At 37.4% G+C, this 13,389-nt stretch overlaps 2 protein-coding genes across 12 annotated transcripts in view; one reads left to right on the forward strand and one right to left on the reverse strand.

Moving 5' to 3' along the window:
* DZIP3 (DAZ interacting zinc finger protein 3) overlaps positions 1–8,337 on the reverse strand; it is a 115,127-nt gene extending 106,790 nt beyond the window's left edge. For 7 of the 11 annotated variants that reach the window (XR_004956713.1, XM_036242264.1, XM_036242262.1 and 4 more), the window contains exon 1: positions 1,712–1,865. The gene's annotated coding sequence lies outside the window, so the exon portion shown is untranslated. Of the gene's footprint in view, positions 1–1,711; positions 1,866–2,252; positions 2,272–5,035; positions 5,068–7,996 lie in introns of those variants that run through there. The other 4 variants (XM_036242258.1, XM_036242260.1, XM_036242263.1 and 1 more) reach the window with 4 other exon arrangements.
* Positions 8,338–8,353: 16 nt separating this feature from the next.
* CIP2A (cellular inhibitor of PP2A) overlaps positions 8,354–13,389 on the forward strand; it is a 53,720-nt gene continuing 48,684 nt past the window's right edge. The window contains exons 1-2 of the mRNA XM_036242268.1: positions 8,354–8,597; positions 12,243–12,390. Of these exons, the coding sequence (XP_036098161.1) occupies positions 8,496–8,597; positions 12,243–12,390 (250 nt within the window). The 5' untranslated portion in view covers positions 8,354–8,495. The remainder of the gene's footprint in view (positions 8,598–12,242; positions 12,391–13,389) is intronic.

A 13,389-nucleotide genomic window follows, 5' to 3' on the forward strand; every position in this document is an offset into this window, starting at 1 on the left:
AAAAGAGTACAAGCCTCCAGACTCCTTTGCCTTCTGCTAGGCTGATTTGCCTTTCTGATCCCACTGTACATAAGCCCAGGAATTGATAGAGCAAACATATGTAAAACTATTTTTCAATGCTTTGGGCAAAGTAAAAGATGATGAGGAAAAAGAAGACTATAGCAGCAATAGCATAAATGAAACAGAACTGGAGTACCTTGGGCATGCTACCTAACACTGGGTAAAGTTTCTCTTTTGTTGCCTCTGGATTGCTAATGTATCTCATATATTGGGTAGCTTTTAGTTTCTCTAAAAATATATTTAATATACACCCATACATTAGATTGGTAGAGCTTTTGGAGGCACATTAAAAGGCAATTCAGCATAGATAATTCCCAAATCAAGAAGATGTATTTCACAAGATCATTTGTAAGTCACCTATTAAGAATTCAGATTGGCCCGGCCAGTGTGGCTCAATGGATTGAGCATCATCCCCTGGACTGAGAGGTCCTGGTCCGATTACTGGTCAGGGCACATGCCCAGTTGCAGACTCGATCCCCAGTAGGGGGCATGCAGAATGCAGCCGATCCATGTTTCTCTCTCACACTGATGTTTCTATCTCTCTCTCCCTCCAAAATCAATAAAACAAACAAAAAGATTTTAAAAAGAATTCAGATTGTATTTTACTCAAAGATATTGTTTCACATGACGTCCAGTCTCCCTAATAGCCAGAAAAGAACAACACAAAGAGAGGAAGAAGGAACTGTAGTACTTAAACCCTCCTAAGCCTTGAGATCTGAGTATCCTGTCACACATAAGCTTAACAGGGTGGGACAACTAAGTTCCTGGTCTAAAGGCTAAACAAAATCCTGAAGGAATCATCTACTAAACAAGTACCCCTGACTATAATACAACCTATAGTCTGTATTTGACTCACAGCAGCTCTCAGTTACACAGAAAGTCTTGAGACAAAAATAATTTAATGCTAGCTGATACATCTTAATCAAAACACAAATGCAGATTCATACATGCTAATTTCTCATTTAAAACAGAGCTTTCTAACAACACCTCTTAGTTTCTTGCCCATTCCTAACAAAACACTTCTTGCTGTCAGTATTATTTACCTATTCAGAATCTATTTCTCCTAGGTAAATTATTTTATCTTAGTTGTATTCTTATTTTTAAACCTGAGTAAGCAAAGTCATATGCCTATTTAAATTTGCATTCTGTTCAAATACCAGTGAAAGATAACCTAAAGCTAATAACGAAGCAAAGAGAGATTAGATAAACCTTGTTATTCTTTAACAGAAAAGTCAGATCTGCTTCATCTCTTAAATACAGTGTAAAAAAAAGACATGGCTTTGAGAATTCTAGGACTGTAATAAAAGTTACAGGCATTATTCCATACCCAGAGCATACACACATAAGCCTTATCTAGACAAACAATCCCTTCCTTTCCAGAATTTAAAAGCTCAGACATGAATACCTCCCCCTCTGATAAGCTTGCCTTCAGTCAGGACTGTTTGCACAGACAACAGGGAGGCTAAAAAGAAGCGAGGCAAATCCTCTGGCAACAAGGTAGAGAGGATGGAAGGCCTCTGCTAAACTATTCACTGTTTAGCTTGAAAAATAAAATGGTGTAAAATTAATCAATCAGAAGATATTTGGATACACAATTAAGAATTTTAAAAGGGGTAATGGCTTTTCTTTTCAGCCTGCTTAAAAATACAACCTGAGATGAATCTCTGTGATAGAAAGGATGTCCAGGAGAGATCATCAATCCCATCATTTTCCTGTAGCTGAGCAGGTATGTGTGGCAAACTCTACTGGAAATAATAGCAGCAGCAGCACTTTACAGTCTCTGCTGGGAAGGAATGCCTAAGTGCCTAGCAACAGAAAGGAAGTAGTCAGCCTGAAACATTACCACTGTGCTTCTAAAATAGTCCAAAGGTTCTTACCAGTCTAGATGCTGACGGAAACCTTTAAACTCCAGGTTAACATGGGAGAAAGGGTAAATCTGGTTTCCCCTGGTATATTCATTGCAATAGACTTTTCCTATCAGCGGGAAATGAAAACCTGACTCTGCCTTCCTGGAACCAAGGAACTGCTCTTCCACTGGAACCTAGTAAGATTCTAGCTGGCCCAACAAAGGGCAAGCTGAAGTTTAATGTCCATTTACAACACATCTTTATCCGCCAACCAAAATGATTTTTATTTGCAGGTTGTTTGAAAAATAAGGCATTATCATCCATATTTTGATAATAGTAAAATACCTTTTTTTACTGCTCTGGGTTCTCAGCTCCCACTTTCCTTCTTATCTACTGAAATTATAACAAACTTTGTTTTTATTGTAAAGGGTTATTTTCCCCCATTTTTAAAGCTGTGCTTATTCATATTAAAGTAGGCAGAGCTCTTATTTTTAACTTTTTAATCATTCATTTAAACATGTACCTTGAGGACTCCTATCCCCTCCCTAACTTGTTTGTATATAAGTACAGTGTTTTATATCCACCTGACCAATTTATTGGCTCTGATTGGCCAACAAGTTTATATTTCAATGTGTGAGACGATGAATTTGCTACCCTTGATAGCTCTGGCACTTAAAGATCGCACAATCCCAAGTAGAAAAGTTGACATCAATGGAAAAAACAATAACAAGAAAAAAAAATAAAACAAAACCTCCTTTTCTCAATGCTATTACCTTGAAAACAAAACAATATACTTGCTATTTTGCAGGACAGGGGTCCAGTTATTGAGAACTTTCCTTGTGCTCACTAAAATCAGGGTTTTTCTTTTTTGGCACTACTGACATTTTGGGCTGGATAAATCTTTGTTATAGGAAGTTGTCCTACACATTTTTATTATTTAATTTATTTATTTTGGTATGTGTCCCTAGCAGGAACCAAACCCAGGACTATCTGGTCCGCAGGCCAACACTCCAACTGCTGAGCCGAACCTGCCAGGGCCACATTTTTATTTTTTATTAATTTTTTTGATTGATTTTAGAGAGAGGGAGAGAAACAGAGAGTGGGCCAGAGAAACACAAGCAATTGCCTCCTGCAACTGGGGACTGAACCCATAAACGGGGTATGTGCCCAGACAGAAAATCAAACCTGCCACCTTTTGGTATATGGAATGATGCTCCAACCAACTGAGCCATACCAGCCAGGGCTATCCTACACATTTTTAGCAGCATCTCTGGCCTCTACCCAGCAGATGCCAGTAGCAACTCTCTCTCTGGGCCCCATTCTGGCAAACAAAAATGTGTCTAAACGTTGCAAAATGTCCCCTGGGGAACAAAATTGCTCCCAGTTGAGAACTACCTAACTAAATAAATGAAAAGGTTAATTAAATGAACATAAACAGATTATCCTGAGGAAGAAAAATAAGACCATCCTTATATTATGTAGCATGTACAAACAATAAATCACCTGTCTACAAGAAAGAGAAATGACATAAAGTATCTCATTTAGATTTCTATCAATGCCAAAAACAAGAGGTCATATAACATTGGTAGCTAGGAGCACAGAAACTTTGGAATCAATCTGCAAAGGTATATAAGACTGCTTTGACACGCACTAGCGGTGTAACCTTGTATAAATTGTTTTTTAATCCTCACCTAAGGATATTTTTCCATTTATCCTCGGATAGAGTGTGAGAGAAGGAGAAAAACATCGATGTGAGACACATCAATTAGCTGCCTCCCACAAGACCCCAGCCAGGACAGGGGACAAAAGCAGCTGAGGTACGTGCCTTTGGCCAGAATCTAAGCTCCACTCCTTGGTCTGTGAGCCAGCGCTCTAACTGCTGAGCCAAAATGGCAAGGGTTAACCTTGTATATGTTAATTAATGTCTCTTTGCCTCAGTTTTCTCATCTGAAAAACAGGGATTAAGATGATATCTGCTTCATAGGGTTGTCATGAAGATTAGGTGTTTAAAACATATGATAGAACAGTATCAGACAGAGTTAGCACTATGTAAGTGTTCCTATCATCATCATCATCAAATGTTGTTTAAGTTTGCAGCAAAATTAGTTCACTTTTCTTCCAATTCTCTACATGATGGAGAATGCTATTGTACAGAAAGAAATGTTAATGATACTTAAGAACTGCGACAAAAACACTATTTTTCAATACATCCCACATGGCACAAATGGCAGCTTAGTTTGCACGTTCAGCACCTTGTATTTTTCATATCAGCACATGTACATCAGCCATATTCTTTAAACTGCATGAAGTGCCATTGTATAAATATATCATTCTCTAACCACTAGTGATAAATACTTCAGTTGTCTCCAGTTGTATCTTGTTTTTGGGGTGTGTGTGTGTGTGTGTGTGTGTTGGTTTTGGGGGGCTTTTTGGCTATTATAAACCGTGCTGCAATAAACAACTTTGAACCTACAACCTGGTAAAATTTTGATAGCTATTTTTTAAAAGCTGAATTTACTAGGTCAGCACTGAATTAAATGTACTCAAGAAATTCATGGATCTATTAATAACACAAACTCTGACACCATTAGTTATCACTTTTGTTAGATTTTTACCAAAAGAATTTTAAAAAATTTCTTAAAGTTGATGTGAGATGTTTTGATCACACATGAGTAGTAACCACTTCACAACTTAAAAAATAATACGAAGAGGACACTTTCTAGGAATAAGACAAGACATATTTAATGTGAGTTCCTTAGAACCAACAATTTAACTACTACCAATCAGATTATGTCTGCTAGACAAGGAGCAACAGCCATTCATTCTTGGTGGCTTTTAAAGTACTAAAGCAGGTGGTGTTGTTGTTTTCAGTTTTTCCAAAAGAAATAAAGAGCTAGACAACACTAAACTTAGTTGTAAGATCCTAAGCAACTTTTGCTTACCTCCCTTAAATGTGTTTCCTGAACTATAAATTAGGGAAAATAAAAAACAGACAGCAATAAAAATTTACAGAGAACAGAAATGTTATGCCAATCCTTAAAAAATGAAGGAATTGGATACTTAATATTTTGCCCTAAAAAATATCATGTGTTCCTACAGCATATTCTATTTCTCTCAATAGCACTTACCTTGGTTTGTCTATTTCCCCGACAGACTCTAAGCTCTCTGAAAAAGAACTAGTACTCAATAAATATCTGATGAATGAATGTATATTAGCATTTAAAATATATATATATATATATATTTACCTGACTGATACAATGCAGACTCTCACTTTAGCTAATGTCTTTTAAATTTTTTCTTTTGGCATTAAAAAAAAAAAAAGACTTTATTTAAAAACATACTATGGAAATATACTAAGCTTTCAACTTTAAAAAAAACAACAGAACAAATAAAGGGAAAATGTATGTATATGAATGGAACTGATAAAGAAGTAAAATTAGTGATTTTGGGGGGAAAAAAAAGAGTAAGATGAAAGCTGGTTTTAAAATGCTGAATGAGCCCTGGCCAGTTTTCTCAGTGGTTAGAGCAATGGCCCCTCAGTAGACTAAAGGGATTGATTCTGGTCACAGGCAAGTACCTGGGCTGCAGGATGAATCCCCCCCCACAAATGATATATGTCTCACGTCAATGTTTGTTTCTCTCTCTTTCTCCCTTCCTCCCCCCCTTCCACTCTATATAAAATTAATGGGGCCCTGGTCAGTTTGGCTCAGGGGTTAGAGCATTGGCCCGAGGTCCAGAGAGACCCAGGTTAGGTTCCCCCTAAGGGCACATACCTCCTCGGTTGCAGTTGGGGTTGTGCAGGAGGCAGCCACTCAATGTGTCCCTTTCACGTCAATGTTTCTCTCTCTCTCCCTCCCTCCCTCCCTCCCACTCTATCTGAACAAAAATGGAAAAATGTCCTCAGGTGAGGAAATAAATAAATAAGTAAATAAATAAATTCTTGAGTGAGGATTAACAACAAAACAAAACAAACAAAAGAAATACTGAATAAAATAGACTAATGGCTGGAAAGCCCAACTAAGAAAAAAGATAAATAACATTAGAATGAAAAGGAAAATTTAAAACTGCAAAGAAGAGATGAGAATTATTGGAATATTGATACAACTTTATGTCAATAATTTTTTAATTCTAGTTGGTATGCTAAAAAATTTCTAGTATTTCCAAAATCAACTCAAGAAAAAAAGAGAAGATATTGTGAAATCGGTAACTCTTTTACAAATACAAATATTTTCTAAAGATCTACCACTAAATAATCTATCGAGCTTAATTTTATAGGCCAGCTGTGTACAATCCACAAAGATCAGATTATTCCTATGTGATTCTCATTATTCTATGGCACAGGAAAAAAAAAAAAGATGAAAACTTTCAATTCATTTTTCAAAAGTAACATATAATCCAAATTCCGAGAGAGAAAAGAAAAACATAGATATAAAATCCTGAATAAAGTAGTTGTAGCATAGCAAACAGAAGGTTTATTATTACTACTTATGTGACGGCAAGTTATACTATCTGCAAAATGGACAGCATAAGTACCTAAAGCATGGAGTTATCATGAAGATTAAACAATAAGTATCAAGTTCTTAGAGCAGTGCTTGGAAAATGCTCAAGAAGCTATTTTTATCGCAAGAACAAAAGTGACATAATCCACCGCATAATCATTTTAAAGAGGAAAGTAAGATATATAAATGGAAACACTTGATAATTTTTTTAGCAGACATTTTGGCAAATCTATTCCAGCAGCATCAGCTTCCTCGCCTTTCCTAAACACGTCAGGCTCCCACTTCAGGGTCTCTGCCCTTGCTATTCTATCTGGAAATATTTTCCCCTATAGAGCATGGCTCTTTGAAGTATTTCCTCAAATGCTGCTTTCTCTGTCCTGACCTCATTTCCCTTCTCAGTCACTGTTAGGTTAGAGAAATAATTGTTTTTTCCCACTTCACTTCCCCTAACTTACTGTGTTTATTATTTGTTGTTTTTCTTTTCCCTACCGGAGTGCAATGGTAGAATTTTGTTTTATTTGCAGTAGAATTTTTGTTTTATTCACTGAATCTAGTGCCTAGCACATTGTAGGTTCTAATGATTTACTGAATGAACAATCTTAGGAAACAGGTATTACTGTTTGCCAGATTTTAGCTTATGAAGAGACTGAAGCAGTGAAAATCTGCCTATGGACACTCAGTCAAAGGTAGGGCTAGGATTTGTAAACACTACTGACACCACTCTTTCCCATAACTGCATGGTGCATCTAAGTTTTGTGGTGAATTAAAGGTACCATTTAGGATGCTCCCTTATTAGACAGTTCCTTCCCAGCAGAGGATACGTCATTATCTTTGTCCCTAACGGGTCACGTCTAGCCCATGTTACACACTCAGTAATTATTTGCAGAATGAATGAATGCGTAAATATATTCATTACCCAATGATTTTTACATGTATGACTCAACTGGCTAGATTATTTAAGCTTTCAGACTTAATTTTAAAACTGATTTTTAATATTAAAATCCTGCCGTTAAAAATGTTGTGATGTAAAAAAAAAATACTTTCTTTGAATTGAGAACACATGCTTTCTGACAAATAGTTTAATTAAAAGGATATTTACCCCCATTCTTACAATTTTCTCCAAACTGGTTTTTAAAGCTTTATTCAACATTAGCATACATTAAAAAAAAAAAAAAGCTCAAGAACCAGCTATTCGACTCGTTTCATAATATACACATGCATAATATTAATTATCTCTGACAAACACCGCAAACGACAGTGCCATTTCCAAAGACACCGAGATTTAGACAACAGTCAATCAGGCCAGGAAAACAGACGTCTTCACTTACAAAAACTGACGCTAATGAGAACACCCCCGGGCCAAATGCCTGCCCCGGAGTCAGACGCAGGTAGCTTCCTCAAGTAAGTTTGACAACGACCACCGTAATGGCACGACTAACTTGCCACAGAAACGCCATGGCCACAGGTTTACTCTGAGGAACAAACATTCCTGGGTAGGAGTGGACATACGAGAGGTTTTAAGAAGAAACCCCTCCCAGGCCGCCTCACACTCTAGAGCCCAAGTTTCTCCTCCTCAGAACTCCTCACCGTGTCTAGACTAGGGGGAAGCGACCATTTCTCAGGTATTGGCCGATGCACAAAGGAAAACCTGGCCATCCAGCGTGAAGGCCGAGGAACCAAACCAAAGCACGGCGCCCTGATGAACACCACCTTGCGCCTAACCGCCCCGTCACTGAAGGAGCTGCGATCACATTTCTCGCGAGATCTCTCGTCCTTATGGGATCTCGAAGCTGAAACCTCGCGGCTTTTCAGAGAAGGGGTCTGCAAAGGGCAGCTCCTAACCCGCTTCACGGAATCTTCCAGCGCCTCGACCTCGCTGCCCGTACCGCCTTTCCTTCCATCCTCTTCTCCCCTACTCCCTCCCGTGACTAAAAGCAGTCCTAGGGACTTCCGGAGCTAGACCGGAACCGGAAGCTTCTGGAAGCTGAGGGGGTGGGACCGAAAAATCAAAAAAAGCGCGGCGAAAGCTGCAGACTGGACCTGGCTGGGCGGTGGTAGCCCCCTGGCCGTCCTGTGGCGGTTCCGAATGGACTCCACCGCCTGCTTGAAGTCCTTGCTCCTGATCATCAGTCAGTATAAAGCCGTTAAATCGGAGGCGAACGCTACTCAGCTTTTGCGGCACTTGGAGGTGAGGGGCTCCAGTGGGAAGGTCGAGAGGGGCTTCCTGGTAGTAATATCTCGTGCACGGCGCAGCCGGGGTGTAGCGGCCCCAGTGTAGGAAAGAAAGGGGCAGCTCCTCCCTTCCCCAGCTGTCTTTTGTAATGGTAAAGAAGGCGAGCGAGTGCCAGCCCTGAATTCCCACCCCCTCCCAGCCCTCCCCGAGGCCTCGCGTTCATTCGGCGGGCTGCGGCTGGAGGGAGGACGACTGCTGAAAGTCCCCGGGAAAAGGTTGGGAAGTTAGGCTGTGTTTGGGGTTGGTGGAGGAGAGAGCTCAAACCTGTGTCTTTTCCCTTGCTTCGTCGTAACTGCCTTGACAAAACACACAGCGCTTCTCGGGAGTGAAGGTGATGGGCAGTGACGACTAAAACTTGTTTTATCCCTTGTCTTAGGCAGTTTACAGTCTAAACCTGCTCCTTACTGCTTTTGTTTTAACTCATGTTGAACTCGAACTTGAAAAATACTATTAAAACTTTCCCTGGATTAAAGAAGCGATTTCACTTACCAGTAATCTAAATCTTTTTTCTTTCCCCAAATATATTGCTCACAGTGTTTCCATCCTAAAATGCGGAATTGCTTTTATTTATTTTTTTCTATTAGTGCCCACTGATTTGTGTCTAGAACACTTAGTGTGTGTTACAACGTTTTTTGCTGTTAATCTGCTGTCATTTGTTATGCATTCATGGAACTCCAACTAACATTGACCTCAGTTTAATAAAACAAGCCCAATCAAACCTTATTTTAATCCTGTCACAGCTTCTGTTAACATAGAATTGAACATAACTTTAAAATATACTCCATTTGTTATATTAACCCTGTGATAAAAGGTTAAATTACCAGAGATGAGCAAAATATTACAAAGACAGTCGTGACTGGTACAGCAGTATCAGTCTTTGGTGAAACTGGAGTGCATTAAATGTGCCTTTGTTCTCTCAAGCTTCATTGGTGCTCCTTACTACTTCCAGTGCCCATCTCCTAAGTTTTTGGTGGTTGTTTTTTTTTTCATTCATTACCTCAACAAATTTCTGCAAACTTAATGATGAGGGTGTTAGCTGTTCAATGCTAATGCTTTACTTCTCAGGATAGAACAGTGTGCTAGTGGATCCACAAGCCACAGAATAAGCAGGACTGTTAGTTTTATTTAAGATAAAGGAGTTAAGTATTTTAAATATTAATTTGAAATATTACCTGTCTTTGGAAATAAACAGTTATGTTGTGAATCTGAGCACCATGTTATGGTGAATTGAAGGAAACGTCAAAGAAATTTGAGGCTTAAATATGATACTGTGTTCCAAACTTTCAAAGGGTTTACTGAAAAATTTAAGGTTTAGAGAGATGACATACATTCAGTGCATAATGTGCAATAATCTTAACTGAAAAGCTTGATAGTTTTGTTTTTTTTTAACATGTGTATACTAAACTAGCTACCATTCTTATCATAATGTAGACCATTTCTAGATCCCTATTTGGATTTTTTCAATTGTCCGTTCTCATAAAGTTCAGATAAGTGGACTTATAAAATACATACTTTTTTATCTGGCTTCTTTCACTTAGTATAATTGGAAATTCATTTGTGTTACGTACTTTATTCTTTTTAATTACTGTGTAGAATTTCATTTTATGAATTCACCAGTTTATTTATATTTTATTGATGGGCATTTGGGTTGTTTCCAGTTCTGGGTAGAATTTGAATACATTTTTTATAAGTATTCTCATACTTTTTTTGTGGCTTTGTGCATTCATTTTTCTTATATACCTAGAAGTGGAATTAGTTGAAACTGCCAAGCAAATTTTCACAAGTTATATACCACTTACTGTCATTCATCCACACCAATCCTTGGTGTTTTCAGATTGTAAAATTTTAACCATTTTGGTGATGATAATAATAGTGAATATCTTTGTGCAGACCTCATGAGAGCAACATGTGAGGATACAAAGAGAGATGTTTATTCTGTGAAAAAGAGATTGACTTTATTCTGCTATTCTACTGCACTTCTGCTAATTATTCTTTATAGTCCCATGCAGAACCTGAGTTCTGAATTCATTTATGATTGGCAAAGCTGAACTGGTCTAAATCTTTATGTTTTTCATAGCACTAATCTTAGGTAATGATTATGAGCATTGATTCAGGAGCAATGAATCCCAATTATGCTACTGTAGTGTGTGCTTCAGTTTACTCATCTGCAATACAGTTAGCATCTACCTTGCAGAGTATTATGAATATGAAAAGATTTAACATACATGTACCTAGGACAATGCCTAGGCCAGAGTAAGTGCTAAAGTATTAGTTATTACTAAAATAAATTCTATTTACATAAAACATTCAATGTGTATGTGCAAAGAATAAAATTTGTAAAGCAATTTTTAAATTTTACACTAATAAATAATTATTACATGTGAGAGTAATTATGTTTTTAAATACACGTCTAGTCCTGGGGGAAATTATATTTAAAGCAGAAAATGTCTTAGTTTTCTGGAGGGCTGGCTTTGTAAGTAAGCAAAAGGGCAATGGGTCAGGAGGTTCCTTATTACAAAATATCTTCTATCAGTATCTAATTTCACCTTTAGACCATTTTTCACTCTTACAGACTTTTACTTTAATGTTAAAACATAATCCATGTGAAAAGATATTCTGAAGCTCCTTTATCAGCAGAACTATAGAAGAAAAAAATCTGGGTGAGGGAATAAAAGGACACAGAAAGGAAAAATTAGAGAGATACTAAAACAGCCTTCTTAGACTTGGTCTTTTAAAAAATAAAAACATTTAGAACAAATTTACCCTAATTCTGAAGTAACTAATTGTTTTTCCATTTTCATAGAAAAGATATGTTTATTAATGAATGACATTCAAAAAGCATTTTGAAAATACATGGCTGTCTGACAGCTCTTTTGGGCCTTTAATTCCAACTTTACCTTTTTGGGAGGAGATGGGAGGAATAAAAAGTGGAATAACCAAAAATAAAATTTGTCTATGCTTGACCTGGCTACTTAAAAAATTTTTTTAAACTTACTCTTTTGTAATTTCTCATTGCTGGGCTCAGCTACTGTTTTGGGGAGGGAACAGGAATAATCACATTGCTAACTGCATAGCTAAGCCTTTGAATTTAGCTACTTTTCACTTTCCATTGTCTCCCTCAAAGTAGGTGGAATAAACGTAGTGGAATTTATTTATTCAATAAATATATTGGTAGTAGAGTGTTGTTTTGTACTTGATGCTTTCATGGAGTGTTCAGTGTAGTAGGGAGGATAAATATAGCTAGGTCAGTAGGGAGTATATATATTGCTAGGTCCTCAAAAGTTTGCCAGTTTCTGAAATAAACGCATCATGTACTGCAGGATAGTGTGATAGGTAAACCTAACTAGTTGGTGAAAGAGAGTTAGAAAAAGCTTCCTGGAGGAAATAAATGAAAGCTGAGACCCAAATGATGACATTAGCCAGTGAGAGAAGGGATAGGTAATTAATCTTCCAGGCAGAGGGAACAGTATGTGTGAATTTTCTAAATTGGGGAAAGAGGATGGCAGTGGCACTTTGGAAGAACTAACTATTTTTTGTTTGAAATGGAATAGAGAGAAAAACTGCCAATTTTTAGCTAACATTTTAATTACTGTTTTGTAGGTGATTTCTGGACAAAAGCTCACACGATTATTTACATCAAATCAGATATTGCCAAGTGAATGTTTGAGTTGCCTTGTAGAGCTACTTGAAGACCCAAACCTAAGTGCACCGCTGATCTTCAGTATCATCAGTTTGTTATCTCAATTAGGTAATTTAATTTCTTTTTCATTTTTTAGATGTATGAATTTAATGGTTTTTAAAGGATAGATTTAGTTATAGAATCTTTAGGAGAATGATTTACATTCAAAAGATTTCTTCATTGCTGGACCTTACAGAACTATCTTGCTTTGTGGATCTCCTGAAAAGGAAATGTTGTATGCATCCTTTCTTAAAATTATTGGGGCAAAGTATCTGAACCATATCAGAAGTTCAGTGGTCTACAGATAAGAATGCATCTTTGGAAATGCTGACCTACTTTTGAATTGAAAAAAAACTACATTCACATAATGCCAGTATTAAATACACCACTCAGAAAAGTCATAGCTAATGATTAAAAAAAAAAAAATCATCCTTTTTTGATAGACTATGCTGAACTTAGAGTCAGGGTAAAAGTGCAGCTGTAGCTTTTTCCATTTTTGCCTACCTTAGCTTTAGTTTTTAAATTTTCATGTAATAGTTACTTTTTGTCTTGATTTGTGTTTGAGGGTATAGGGAAGACATTTTTGCGTGTGATAAAATTAATACATGCTTATTCTCTTTTAAAAACTTCCAGTGGTCCAAAAGGATTAACATACAGCAAAATGTTCAATAGAACTTTTTTTTTTTTTTAATTCCTCACCTGAGGATATTTTTCCATTGATTTTCAGGTAGAGTGGAAGGGACAGAGGGAGAAAGAGAGAGAAATATCCATGTGAGAAAGACTCATGTATTGCCTCTTGCACTACCCCAACCAGGGCTGGGGATGGAGTAGCAACTGAGGTACGTGCCCTTGACAGGAATCTAATCTACGACTCCCTAGTCCACAAGCTCTAATTTTTTAATTATTTTTTTAATCCTCACCTGAGGATATTTTCTCCATTGATTTTTAGAGAGAGTGGAAGGGAGGAAAGGAGAGGGGCGGGGGAGAGAGAGAGAGAGAGAAAAACATCAATGTGAGAGAGACTCATGATTGGTGTGCCTCCTACACAGCCCCCAACCAGGGCCAGGT

The sequence above is a fragment of the Molossus molossus genome, unplaced genomic scaffold (genome assembly GCF_014108415.1).
Source record: "Molossus molossus isolate mMolMol1 unplaced genomic scaffold, mMolMol1.p scaffold_m16_p_5, whole genome shotgun sequence".
Lineage (NCBI taxonomy): Eukaryota > Metazoa > Chordata > Mammalia > Chiroptera > Molossidae > Molossus > Molossus molossus.